The sequence below is a fragment of the Drosophila ananassae genome, chromosome 2L (genome assembly GCF_017639315.1).
Source record: "Drosophila ananassae strain 14024-0371.13 chromosome 2L, ASM1763931v2, whole genome shotgun sequence".
NCBI lineage: Eukaryota > Metazoa > Arthropoda > Insecta > Diptera > Drosophilidae > Drosophila > Drosophila ananassae.
This window is the reverse complement of record NC_057927.1, coordinates 26,144,371-26,158,233: the sequence shown is the minus strand read 5'-3', so window position 1 is coordinate 26,158,233 and position 13,863 is coordinate 26,144,371. Positions and strand designations below refer to the sequence as shown.

At 41.7% G+C, this 13,863-nt stretch overlaps 3 protein-coding genes across 4 annotated transcripts in view; all 3 read left to right on the top strand.

The window, feature by feature from the left end:
* The window catches only part of LOC6505942 (5-hydroxytryptamine receptor 1), a 50,276-nt gene that overhangs the window by 18,450 nt on the left and 17,963 nt on the right, over positions 1-13,863 (top strand). The gene's annotated exons all lie outside the window — the stretch shown is intronic.
* LOC6505939 (coiled-coil-helix-coiled-coil-helix domain-containing protein 10, mitochondrial) lies at positions 6,918-7,718 on the top strand. Its single transcript, XM_001964616.4, has one exon. It carries the CDS (start codon positions 7,034-7,036, stop codon positions 7,580-7,582), a length of 549 nt encoding a protein of 182 aa, XP_001964652.1. The 5' UTR covers positions 6,918-7,033; the 3' UTR covers positions 7,583-7,718.
* On the top strand, positions 9,324-9,894 carry LOC6505940 (coiled-coil-helix-coiled-coil-helix domain-containing protein 10, mitochondrial). The gene has a single exon (XM_001964617.4). It carries the CDS (start codon positions 9,449-9,451, stop codon positions 9,806-9,808), a length of 360 nt encoding a protein of 119 aa, XP_001964653.1. The 5' UTR covers positions 9,324-9,448; the 3' UTR covers positions 9,809-9,894.

Genomic DNA, 13,863 nt, shown 5'->3' with positions numbered 1-13,863 from the left:
GCTGTGCTTGCTTTTTATGGCTTTTTATCAAATCTTACATTGTGGTGCTTGTGGCACGTTTCCTACTGATGGTCATCCTGTTGGATGGTTTATTAAAACCCAGCTCGGGGCAGCTCTCCCAACCAGTACAGTACATACATATATTTGCAACTATATATGTGCATAAATATATATTGAGGATGTCCTTATCCCAAGAATGAGGAGGTAGCTCAAGGCGAAACTGATATAATGCATTCTGCCAAGAATGCATACCAAGAAATCTAAGCCCCATTAGCAAAACAACGGAATCGAGAGCCATTTGAGGAGAAGTTGATTACCAATGGGCACTGGAAAGCACATTCTAGCTTGAAGTGCAAGTGAATTTAATTCGGATTGAATAATCCGAGTGTCTCATTAAAGTCCTTTAATTTATCTGTCGGTGAAGCCCTATAATTTCGTTGAATCGTCAGTCCATTTCCTCCATTACACCTCTGGGCTTTCCATTTTCAAGTGTCACTTGCCATTTGCCAGTCACTTATGTGGTCTCCTCGCTTACACGATCCCCGCCATTTTCCTTTTATGTTTATTTATGCACTGTACGCGTGTGTAAGTGCGTGTGTGGTGCAGGCATTATGTAAATTTTTTTATCGCCATTTTGATGTGCAGCGTCTCATAGTTTTGCGGCGGGTCGGGGCCGGGGGCTTGAGTCGGATGCCTTTGCCCTTTGCCATTGTTTGTTTGTGGGCATTAGCGCACAGCCACTCGCCCATGAGCACTCTCGCTTGTTTTTGTTTTTTTGGGTCACTTTCAAAGCTCTTGGCATTTTTCAAGTGGTTTTAGCACACTCTCGAAATAATTTCGTGTGTGGAATTTGTTTCTGGCGGGTGCTATCAATGCGATTAAAAAACAATTACACTTGTGACACTAATGGCACAAAAACAGCAACACACACCTCTCACCACACCACTTTTATATATTGAATTTTTTTTTTGTTTCCAGCCCAGCCTTTGCGCATTTATATACAATATATATATATATATATTCTTTTTTTTAAGAACAAAAAACACAGCTAATGCTGACAGGGAAATTCAGTGTGCGTGTCTGTTTGTGGCATCTGCGAAAAAACTGGTCGATTTGTTTACACGCCACGGCCATGGATGCTAGCCGGATAACCACATCAAAAATAAACAACAAATTCAAAATTGATTTTCCAAAAATCAAAATAAACAAATTCCCTTTGCTGTTTCATTTCATTTAATTTTAAATTTTCTCTTTGCGGAGTTTTTATTGCTGCTGTGTTTTTGGCGTTTCTGAGTTGCTTTAAAGCTCTTTAAATTAATTGCCCGGCCGGGAAGGGAGCAGAGGTGGGCTGGAAAACCTAATGGCCAGGCTAATGGCTGGTATGGCCAACATCTTGCGGCATTATTAACATGATTGCCGCAAGGGCCCCCCACCAGGGAGCGGAGTCCTTCAGCGGGCTGGATCCGCAGAGCAGAAAGGAAAGCTTATCAATGAATCACCAAGGCATGTGATTGATGATTTGATGTGATGAGTGTCCCAGCCATATGTATATACCAAATGGGTGGGCTCCTTTGTCTGTGTGAGCGTGTGTCGGTGCTTGTATTAGTGTCGTTCCATTTCCCGCTTACCCACCGAATGTGGCTTCTCTGACAAGGATTAGGTGCCTACGCAGAATCCGAATAAATACCAGATACCCGGAATTCTGGGGCTTCCTCCAAGGGATGCGGAATGACAGCTCACATATGCATATATTTGCACAAGTCGGTGTGCGAGTGTGTGTGCTGTATACTTATGTGCGTGTATTAGTTGCTCTAAGACAGATTAAAAGTGAAGAGCCTGCAAAAAGTTTTCCGCCCATCCAGCAACTGAATGGGTATACCCTTACAGGAAAAACAGAGTGACTAGACGGGCATTAAACATTAAATAAATAGACTTTTTCCTGCTAATTTTAGCATCCGGAGCATTAGCATATGTATGATTCACATGGATATTTGGGCAAGTGATTCATTCAACAAATTACCTCAAATTTGTTTGAATTGCAAAAATGCCATGGCAAGTATAGTCACATGACTTTCAGCATTTTCTTTTCAAATCAATACTACCAAAATGTGAATGAATTTTCTCTACTTTTTCAATAATACTTCGACGTCTAAGAAGCTTTATTTTTGTAATTCTTTCATTCAAACTTGAAGGGTAAAAATCTTTTCATTCACTTTTTAGTTAAAGTTCTGCGGCTCATTGATAAATACTTTTATCTCGGGGTATCGAGGGCTCTGTACTAAAGGGTATTAACTAGTCAATGCTTTTGGACTCGCTGCGATTTCCTCAGTTCGTTTTTCCTCAGTTGAGTTCTTTTCTGTTTACCGACAGCAACCGCCATCATCATCAGCAGCTGCTTGAGCTTCCGCCGAGCGTTAGTCGGCGGCTTCAAACAGCTTCGCACGTTTTTTTCCCTCGGCTGGTGCTGTTGATTTTCACACATACATATATATGCACTGTTAGAAATTATGCACAGAAAAATTGAAGAGGTGCAAAGTTGTATATTTTAATTTAAATATTCATGATATAAATGTCTCTTTATAGACTTATACAAACGATTTAAAAACTAGGCAATCGATTAAGTTTGAAAATTAATTATACCTGGTACTTGTTAGCCACATGGAAGTATTGTATTCTTTTTCTATTTGTAGGAAATTTTAAAAAATTTAGTGCCAAAGTATTCTTAATACTACATCATATCTAGAAAAAAAACTCAGCCAATTTTAACCATTTTTTAGGGAGTTATAAACACTTATTTTTTATTGCCTACTAGATTGTTTCAGTTGACTGTTCCAGAAAATCCAAAGCAATTAAAAATACCGTTTATAAAATAAAAGGTTGAAGTGGAAAACAAAGGTACCAGATATCAAATGGGTTTCCATTTAATAGTTTATTTTTTTTTAATATTTTTTATTTGAAACTTTATAGTGCATTTGGAATTAAATGATATATCTATAAATAGGCATATATGTATGTAAAACTCAAAGTATTTTAATCACTTTAATAGGATAGAAAAAACCTTTCTTAAAGCCTGAATTATTTGCTCAAATATAGTGAATTTCCAATCCAATATTTGGTTTCTGTGTATGCCTGTCACGAATTCCTTTGTCCTATGCCCGGAATAGACCAAAATGTTTACACATACGCGCGATTTTCTTTTAACAATTCATCAAATGCGCTAAGCGCGCACAAAAACTTTGACACTCGACGTTTTCTGTGTTTGGAAAAGGCTGTGGAGGAGGGGTGCTGAGAGGCCTGAGGGGCTGGGAGGGCGGTGAAACTTTGTGACTGGGCCCCCTTCGATGTTACGCCCATGGATGCCATATCAATCATCGCCCAAAGTGCGTGCCCGTTAGACACCTTGGCCGGAGTGTGTTCAGGCTTTAAAATATTTATTTTACTTAGCTCTTTGGCCGGGCCGCGTTGAAGGCTAAATACAATAACTCAAAGTGATTTGCCAGGTAGAAAGAGACCGCCATTATTTGCATGTCTCCACTTCTACTTTACGTCCCCCACTTGCGTTAACCATGCATTATTTATTTGTCTTGGAGCAATTTATTTCTTGTGAAATTCTGCAGACAATCGAGCGAGGAATTTGTAGCTGACATCGGCAATTAGTTACGGGTCTGAAAGGAGCCTTACAGGTCTTAGGCAATTTTCACACTTTAAAGGTGCTTTGAGAAAGGCTCTCAGCTGCACAGGTTTGATAGAATCGGAAAATAATTTGCATAATTATCTGCCCGATTTACTTTATGCCATAATCCGACTCCATAGTCAACATTGCGTATACGCCACGTGGGCACCGCATTATAAATATGTGAAAGCTTAACTTTATTTATTTTCTCTGCAGTCCTGTCATTTAATTAGTGTAAACAGTTTTTAGGCCGGGTCAATAAGCTGATTTAAAATTAATTACTTATTAACTGCTAGGGTAATCCAGCCCATGTTCCGATGTGCATGCCTATTCCGTTTGAGTGTGTGTGCCAGTTGATTTATGTAAATTAATTAAATAAACACCTGTGGCCAGAGGTATTTCAGCTATGTACACATGGGAGAGCGTGTGTCCGGGGGGTGTCTTTTAGGAGGCATGGGTAGGGGCGGCTTTAAATGATGATAGTCCTGGGACAGTGTCTCGTGATCCGGTCTAATTTAGCTCTGTTCCTAATTGCATCGCCCTGATTTATATTGAATGTCAACTGGAGCAAGTCCATAAATTTTTTTTGCTGTGAAACCGGCTTGCGTGGCAGCGTCGCATAAGGGACACTAGCTTAGTCTCGGCTTATTCCCGTGCGATAAGTCCTGGCCCGAGGTCCTGGCCTGCCTTTGTAGGCAGTCGAGTGTGCGCATGATTTATTTTTTTATTAAAAACTTCTTTCGCGGCTACTTAAACATTGAACTCACCCCTCGAAGCCAGAAACTTTTCGCGTTCTGCTCTTCATAAGGCAGAAAAGTAGAAAAGTCAGCAAGAACAGGCGCAAAATTTAATCTGGCCATTACCAAGTTCTGAAGCTTTTACAATGAAGTCCATGCATCCTTTCGCCTCCTTCTCCAAGCTGCAGTCATTAATTTCCAGCTTAGTTTTGGGTCCCAGCTAATAAGCAAAAAAAATGTTTGTACATATTTTACACTGTCGCATCCATAATTAAGACTCCGTTCGCTAAGCCAAAGAAATGACTGGAAAGTGTTGACCTCTGCTTCAATCTGGGGGACTTTGGTGTGTTTCTAGAACCCTGGAATCTAAATTCATTTGTTTGCCTGTCTTCGGGGAAATATACGTGCGTGAAGTAGCACTATTGCATTGGTCGATTGTATTGGCCTTTCCATTGGCACGCGATCATTAGTCAAGGAACAGGAATTGCCACCTGACACTTGATGAAAACAAAATGAAGTACTACGAATCGGCGGAGTTTTTACAAGATAATTTCCTTAAAATAAAATGGCTTTTATTTTATATTTTTATGTTACATTTTTCTAAAGGCACATATTTAACAAACTGTTTATAAATATATTTAAAATAATATCATATCCCAATAAAAGCATTTTCCCTGAGTGTCCTGCAAAAAAGCTTGAAACAATCGATGTCTGTAGATTGAAATTGCTTTCTTATCGCCCTGCCATCATCATTTCCATGCAATTAGTAACTGATTTAGCCTCGGTAGGAGTCCAGTGCAGTTGGCTCTAGTTTCTTTTTTGCCGTGTCCTTTGCAGTTCCTTTGGGAATTCACAGTGTTTTTTGCGTTGCGTGCGTTGTCAGAGTGCTGGCAAATTAAAAGTTCCTTTACTTCTTTCCATTATTTGATTGCCTGGACGAAGTGAGTTTTTGTATAAATTAGTTTTCCTGGCACTGAAACTGAAAATGGAACTGGTTCTGTCGCCTGCTAATTAGACATGGAAAGTTGAGTTTATCCAGGTGTGAGATCCGAAACTTTTTCTGGCAATCGCATAAACTTTGATGGTTCTGAAATAAAAAGAAATCTCTACCTTATTTTTCTCTCGTTGTTAACAGCAACTTTGGCTTTAACTATAATTACCGCTGGTGTATTCGGTTCTTTGTCTGCGACATAATTATGTGGCAGCAATTTGGATTGCGCCCCCAACACAATAACCATAAAACGCAGTAACAATTGAGCCCAAGAAACGAAAAACGAAAAGGGGCGCCTCCAACACGGCAGCAGTTATTTCAACACCTTTATGGCGTTCCTTCTACATTTGTTAGCCACAAATGTGCACTGCAAAAAATAGTTCCTTTTATAACTATTATGGGATAATGGGTCTGGTACTTTCTGGTAGTTTCTTGGCCCAAAAAACCCTCCACAACTAGGACTATATTGTTTTCAGTGCCGGCACACTCGGACATGCTAGCCTCAGTGGTTTGGCTTTCGTCCTGGCCAATGACCAGTGGGAAAGGTGGCGCTCGAGTCCGGATAACACCAGCGGCTGACATGCAAAACAAACGCCATTGTCGGGCAAAGAATAGCAGCAGAAGTAGCAGTGGCAGTGGCAGTGGCTACTACGTGGAAATACATTTACAAACCGCCGATAGAAGTCTGTAGATAAAGCAAATTGCTGTGCTACAAAATCGTTAACTGTAATTTACCGCATTTGAAATGTTTTCCATTCCATGTTTCCCACATGGCCCATTCTTATTTTTCTGATTCTCCGCCAGCAGTTATGAATGCAGATACAGTGCTTGAGGGAAATGGCAGACTTAAATTATGCTTCTCAACTTGCAGTTTGTTTTTTGGCGAAAATCGGCAAAGTAATTGAGGCGCATATGCATCATTCTTTGGCGAACGGATATCGGAGGTGGGCTCTGCAGGGGTGTAAAAGCACTTGAGAGCCACTTGCTAGCCATGAATTAGCCTCTGAACAACTGCCAGACATTTAAATGAGGGCCCGGAATTAGTTCTCGCCACCGTCCAGCCCATATTAATCATACGCACTGCGGCCGCCACGAGAGCCGCTGCTTAATTCACTCGAAGTGCAATCAGCACAGCGATGCAATATTGCACACTTGAGTGGCGGGCAAGTTGCAGTTGCAAATTGAAAGCGTGCCAGCATGGGCTGTCGGAGATTAGCAATCAGCAGCCCGACCAGCAAATAGCCCGAAGTTCTGTCAGAATGCAAATGAAATTCGCATATCTCTGGCACATATCCACTAGATCACGGCGGTGTGCAATAAGTTTGCCACAAAATGTGGCACAGCTGCTGGGAGGCAAGTGAGTGGCTATCAAAAGTAATGAGGCGCCATATCGAACACATTCCCGATATTGAAGATCTAAGGATGATGCTGGTAGTATTTTGTCTAAATATAAGATATGAACCCAAATCAAGCAAATATATCCTCAAAGAACATCCTTATTAGTAGGCAGTGCCACCTTACTCAGTCGAGTTCAAACTCCCACTCATACATTCAAAATTCAGCTTTCTAGATAGAAGCAAGTGCATAGCCGTATTTTCCTTGGGATTTTGATTTTGATTTTGGGTAGTTAAGATGCCACGTGAGCGATCCAATAGCCGATCCAATGCGTCGATGCGTCGCCAACCTAGTCGCAGCAGCACCAGCAGCAGCACTAGCAGCATTTTTGCCACGAAGTCGTCCCGAGGCAGCAGCAAGGACTTGCCGGCAGTGCAACAGCCCAAGAAGGAAACCACTCCGGCTCCAGCTCCTCCAAAGGCGGCGGCGGCGGCTCCTCCGCAGGCAGCAGCTCCTCCTGCCGCGGACTCCAAGGGGCGCAGCACCGGGGACATGTTCAAGGACATGGCCACTACGGCGGCGGGCGTGGCCGCGGGATCGGCGGTGGGTCATGCAGTGGGCGCTGGCATTACTGGCATGTTTAGTGGGCGGAGCCAGGCACAGGCTCCGGCCTCACAGGCGGAGGGTGGGGCACCGACAGCCAAACGCAGTGAACTGGTGGAAGATGGTCCTTGCGCCTTCGAGCTCAGACAGTTCCTCAAGTGCACGGAGGAGAACAGTGACATTTCCGTTTGCAAGGATTTCAACGAGGCTATGCAGCAGTGCCGACGGCGCTACAATGTCTGAGCCTTCAGGTTCTAACTTGCGACGATCCATAATCAAAATTATGAAAGTACGATTATAACACATTGCTCAGATATGGTTTAAGAAGATTGGTTGGAAATTATGACAGAGATTGGTTAGAAATAGGTGTAGAATTCAAAATCTTGGCTTATTAAAAAATATGTTCTGAATTTCGAATTTTAATTTGAAAAATAAATTTTACTGATATTATTTTAGATGTATGGGGTGTATTTACTAGTAACAATTATATATTAAATAGTACCAAATAATATAAAACTTTTCTGCCTGTGTGCATCATATTTTATATACTATTAAGCGTATATTTTTCATATCAAAGTTTGTTTTTTTTTTACATTCCTAACAATCGTTTGCCAAAAGCCGTCTTGGGGCTGAAAGCAAATTAATTGGCATTATGCGGGCCGCCATCAACATGAACTCATCTCCTTCGGCAGAACTTCAGGCCATCCATCTTGGATGCCGAAACATTATTGATGTTGATTGATTTATAAACATTTTGTGGGCCCCTAGCTGGAGAACGGGCCAATTAAGTTGTAGCCAAAACAATAAACAAAATGAAATTAGCATTCCGACTCTTTTCTTGCCGCCTTTATTTCGTTTTATTTTTATTTCGAGACTCTGCGGTTCTGCAGATGTGGCATCAGCTGCTGTCACATCTATTCACTGAAATTTTCAGCGAGCAAATATAATTTGCTTAAATATTCATAACAGACTGAGTGGAAATTGTATACGGCTGATTAACATGGTGGGGGTGCGGGTGTGGGTGGTGTTTGGGTCTGGATGCGCGGGTGGGTTTTGAATTTCCCGGGACGCGGACCCGGTACTCTGAATTTTCCGCAAAGCGTACAGCATCAATCAAGTGGCATTTGCAGCAGTAACAGTGGCAGGCGGTTCAGTTTCCCTCTGCCATGTCGTTGTTATGTGGTTTGCAATAATTTAATGAAATATTGTGTTTGCCACATGAACTCGCTGCTGGCAGCGTTCAGCATGTGGAGAGCCAAAGCCAAATTCGAAATTATGCCTAAACTTTGGCTGGCAGCTCGGCTAATTGCCATCGCTGTGTTTTCATTTTGTTCCCAAAAGCCAAAAATAGTCAACGCAATGAACTTTTGCATGTTCGTGGCCAATTAAAGTATTTCCGTTGCACAAGGCTAAAAGGAAAGCGAAGTGCTTTCACGATTAGCAGGTGCAATGGAAGCCATTCGAATACACTACCAATAATGCAAGTTTCCCAAGTAGTATGGTTTTTGGTTTGAACATAAAAATCATAAAATTTAAAACATGTGCTGGAGCCATCGTGGCTTTAAAATTAATTAAAGTACTCCGATACCCCTAATAGAATTAAGCCCTTTAAAAGTTGTAAAGGCTACCAGTGCCGTCCTCTGCCCTTCTACATCTCCTGGGAAATGTTCAAAGGAAACCCTGCTGGAGTTTGTATTTGTTTTGCTTTCATACCTTTCGCGATTGCCGACAAATTCATTATGTGTTCGTAATTAGGGCGGGAAATGAGAAAAGCAAACGCAAAAAGCTGGAGGGAAAACGAATGAGTTATAGTCCACCTTTTCCATATGCGACTATTTTTTTTTATCCTTCTAGCCTCGCAGCCAGTCAGACTGGTGGCCAGGTGAGGCTCTGGCGTGCACTTGGCAATTAGCTTTCAGGCAATGCAATATGAATTAGCTGCCAAAGGATTTCTCGGGGGAGGCCTCGATCATACGAGCTGCCATGTTTTAGTCGTATGTGGCATTCGAAATTCTGCTCTCCCAGTGGAAGCAAGTCAAAATATAAGTAAGTTTGTTTTTAAGCCCAATACATCCCCAAATTAGGGAGCCAAAACACGAGACAAGAAGGATGCCACGCAGAAACAAGAGCACTGCGGCAAAGGCGCACTCCACCAGCCATCTGCCGGTGGTGCAGCCCGCCAAGAAGGACTCGGTGGTGCGAAGCGCTGGTGGCGCCTTCAGGGATGTGGCCGCTCATGCTGCGGGCGTGGCAGCTGGTTCGGCGGTGGGTCATGCAGTGGGCGCTGGCATCATCGGTTTGTTCCACGGCCCCAAGGGCCAAGTCAAGCACAGTGACCTGGTCCAAGACGGTCCTTGCGCCTTCGAGATGAAACAGTTCCTCAAGTGCACCGAGGAAAACGCCGATCTGAATGTGTGCAAGGAGTTCAACGATGCTGTCCGCAAATGCCATCATCACTATAATTTGTAGGGTGGAGAAATATTTTCTGGGAAATCAGTTGCCATTAACAGATTTTGGGGCAAAATAAATTTGATTTGCTTTGTTTTTGAAAGTCACAGGCTGTCGAATATTTTTCTAATTTAAAATCAGAGATAAATGGAAATTGGTTCAATTCGAAATCCAATTTGTTATTTATAATATTCAATTTATGACATAAAAATATATTCTCTTTGTACTTTTAGAATTGCTGTTTGTTCAATCAATTAATTTTTTATGATTTATTTCATTTTGAATCACATACTCTCAGATATCTAAATTCATTTCGAAACGGACGCTTCCAACAAAAACCATTCTTCCAATCGTTAACCTTGGTCCTTTGTTCTGGAGTCTCATTTCCATGGATCTCGGGGATCCCAAATCAATTTCAGGCGATGTGGGTACACAATTAAAATGCTTTATGACAGGTCCTTGGGTAGGGCGCCTTTTAGTGTTTTTTTTTTAACACTTTAAAGCCAGCCGCTGAATCGAGACTCATTGTCATATGCTCGCTGCTCCTTTGGCGCTGTTATTTTTTGTCATTTTCAGTTAATTGTGATTTTGTTTACTGACATCCTTGTCTCTCCGGTCGCTCGACCCCTTGCCCGGGTCTCGGGCTTTGTTTGCCTTTCTACTTTGTCTGTGAGCCCGGGCGCATATTTACTTTAATTTTGTTTTGTTACTTTACTTCGCCCCCCATACCAACCGGCAATCCAGAGAGCCATCCTGGCAACCTGCCTACCAACTTTCACCGATTTCAGCGTCGAACGCGCTTTTCTCCTCGCTTTGAGCGCTTTTGTTTCGCATTTTCGCGTTTCAGTTTTTTTCCCAATTTTTTTTTTCAACTTTTTTGTGGGACCCAAACTTTTTCATTTCGTTTTTTATCTGCCTGGCTTGTGCACAATTAAGCCAGCGAAATGTTTTGGCCACGTCAAGGCGACGAAGACGACAACGTTGACATTGAGGACCCCAGAGAGAATACCCTTTTTAATTTCTGGCATATTTTTGCAGCACCAGCTCCTTTGAGGAAACCCAGAGAAAGTACAGTGAAGCACTTATGAAAGCAACTGGAGATTAAGATTATTCTAGTTAAAAAATGTAGTATAAACAAAACCAAGCTGAAATTAAAGACTACCAAAGGCATTTAAAGGCACTTTAGTTTCTTATTTTATATTCATCTTATCGAAGACAAACTGCATATTTGCCTGCTGCCTTAAACACTTTGTCAGGCTTAATGAAAACAAATTTAATTTTTTGGCAAGCAACAGCGAGCCTAATAAATATTTATTATGTGCTCAAATTTCCCAGGCTAGCATATATCCCCATCGGGAGGTCCTGTATCGCTCTAAACTGACACAACCAGGCCGAAAGCTGGCCATGTCAGCAAATACTCCTCCCAGCTGCGGTCATTTTCATGCGAATGAGATTTGGAGTGTTGACCAAATGCAGTTTGTATGTGACATGGCTAGGAGCGGCAGTGTCAGTCAATTCAGGCCATAATTATGACCAATTAAGGGGCTTTGAATTGGAGGTTACTATGCCTTTCAATCAACGCAGCAAGACTTTGAATTTGTGTGCAAAAGGAATTTAAAATGGCAGGAAAATGTAGAAAGTAATCCATCCTTGGTACATGGTACTATGTACCTTTAAGTTTACTGAATTTGAATGAGTTTACTTTGTAGGACGTATATTATTTTGTATTGTCATTAACAAAAAAGGAATTCAGCCATATTTGAGGTGAAAAAGCGGCAGGCAAAAAGCGCATTACGAGCGATGAAAACAAATACAGGCCAGATGCAGATACAGATACAACAGATACAGATGGAAACAAAGAGGCAAATGCAGATACAGATGGATTTTCCGATCCAGCTACCGTGTGTGGCAGGTGACGAATGCACAAAAAAACTGCTGTATTGATTTCCTCTTTTTGTTGCCCGCTGAGTTTTCCGGTCCCTTTGTTCGTTTTTCCACTAAAAGGGGCGGGAAAGTGTGAAATTCAATATCGGTAGCACACATTGCACATTAAAAAAGTAATGGCTTTAAAGTTCATAATTTTTCGATTGAACAAATTTATTTGGTTGTCTGGATTATCTTTAATTTTGTAATGAAAGCCTTAATTAAGTTAATTGAAGCTTTTCATTAATAGGCAGCGATTTTTCTTTGTGTATTCATGTTTGCCTGAGAAAGGCGAGGGCCACCTGCTGCGAGCAAACAATGAGAAATGGTTGGTCCACCTGCTCTCCCGGCCACAGAAAAGTGTACACACTTGGTCAGACGACGGTACCAGTCAGGCCAGGCAACCATCCAACCATCCAACCTGAACGTGTTTAATTTAATTCCGTCGGTTTTCCAAAGACCATCAATGGCTATTCGTGGAACGGTTTATGGACCCTTCGGCAAATCCTACAAAATGCTAATAAAAATGAAATCAATTTGAAAAGTGGTCGGCCGGGCAGTGGGGCATGCAATGCAATAAATTGCATCAGAGTCGTGTAACCAAATTGGTTGAATGGCCAGTAAGTGCATTAGTCGGCGGGATGTTTTGTGCGAATCTGTCAAATATCAAATTGATGTGCAGCCAGCTGAGCGAGGAGCAGAAATTACAGAGATGACGGCCGGAACTGGCGGAAGCGGAAATGTATTTCCGAAAACCGGAAATGTACTGCTGCTCTTGAATTGCAAATGGCGCCAGCTAACCCACCATCACCATCCCCTAGTACACTTTCAGTCCCATTTGGAAAGGACCCTTATGAATATGCAGAGCTTGGCCAGGAAAATTGCCTCGGGCCCAGAGTAATATGTGGACGAAGTTGCGGTGCAACTCTTGGTATTTAATAAATATTTCACAAGTACAACTTCCAAGTACCGAGAGTGCTCAGAGTTCATTAAAGAGAGGGACCGAAACTAAGTTTAAATTGCCGGCAGACGACCGACAACTCCTTTGCGTTGCCCTTTGTCCATTTGCATATTAATTAAACCTTACAGCCGAAAGGCGGTGGCAAGCCCCAAAGCCAAAAGGTCAAAAATTCCAGGGCCATGCCAAAAAACCATAAGCTGACCACCACACATACACACCATACCACACACATCTGCCTGGTGGCTGCTTCATTAGATGGCGTGGCATATTTTCAAGGCAACTGAGCCCAGTTTAAGCCCATAAAAATTTAATTTCATCTTAACAATGCTGTTTTGGGCAAACAATTTGCCGTCAGCCCAAATTTATCTTGCTCACCCTGCCGACGCGATGTGTCACTTAAATATCAATTTAATTTCCATAATAAAGACGGCTCCTTCCTCCCGAAAATAAAAAAGCGCCACCAGCCCACATAGCTGACGATGAATTTATGCCCGGACCCCTGGGGGATTTTCTCTATGATTGACAGTTTGTTTAGCAGCCAAGAATGGGGGGCATCCCCGAAAAGTAGTTGACAGAACATTGATTGAAATAAGTATATCAAATATGTATTAATAGAAATGGAAATTTCAGTCGCAAAACAAGCGCCCAACTATTGTTAATTGTATTTACTAAGCTTTCAGCGCTTGAAGGGAAGTAGCAAGTGTAGCTTTCGCATAAAATCCAGCTTGTTTGCTCCTGATTAGGGTAGAAAATTCAGTTGATTGTAGTGTAAATAAGTGCTAACTCGGTTACGAAAATCACTTGAGAGGAAGAATAACAATTACTTTATTCGATTACAGGAAATTCAATATTCTGGTGAGGTTGTTTCAGAAAGAATACAACTACAAATCTGCAACTGGAAGGGTAGTTCAGGTTTGATTGTGTAATTTTTGCCTAAGTGGCTTTTAAATTTAAATTCATACGATTTTTGTATGTTCCTAAAATTAAATGTACATATATACATATATCTCCAAGAATAAATATAGAAGCCAACATAGAAGCAATGTGAACAAAACAATAAAAGCCAACTTAAAAGTCCATTAAAAATGCTTAAGCGACTTTCTAAAGTCGCCAGACCGCGTCTACTCGGTGACAGCCAAGGGGTGTGGACTTGGATGCAGATGTGGAGGTCGATGGGTGTGAATGTGAATGT

What these genes read in the sequence shown, in the direction of transcription:
- LOC6505940 (XM_001964617.4), top strand. Translation starts at nt 9,449, where the DNA reads ATGCCACGCAGAAACAAGAGCACTGCGGCAAAGGCGCACTCCACCAGC.
- LOC6505939 (XM_001964616.4), top strand. Translation starts at nt 7,034, where the DNA reads ATGCCACGTGAGCGATCCAATAGCCGATCCAATGCGTCGATGCGTCGC.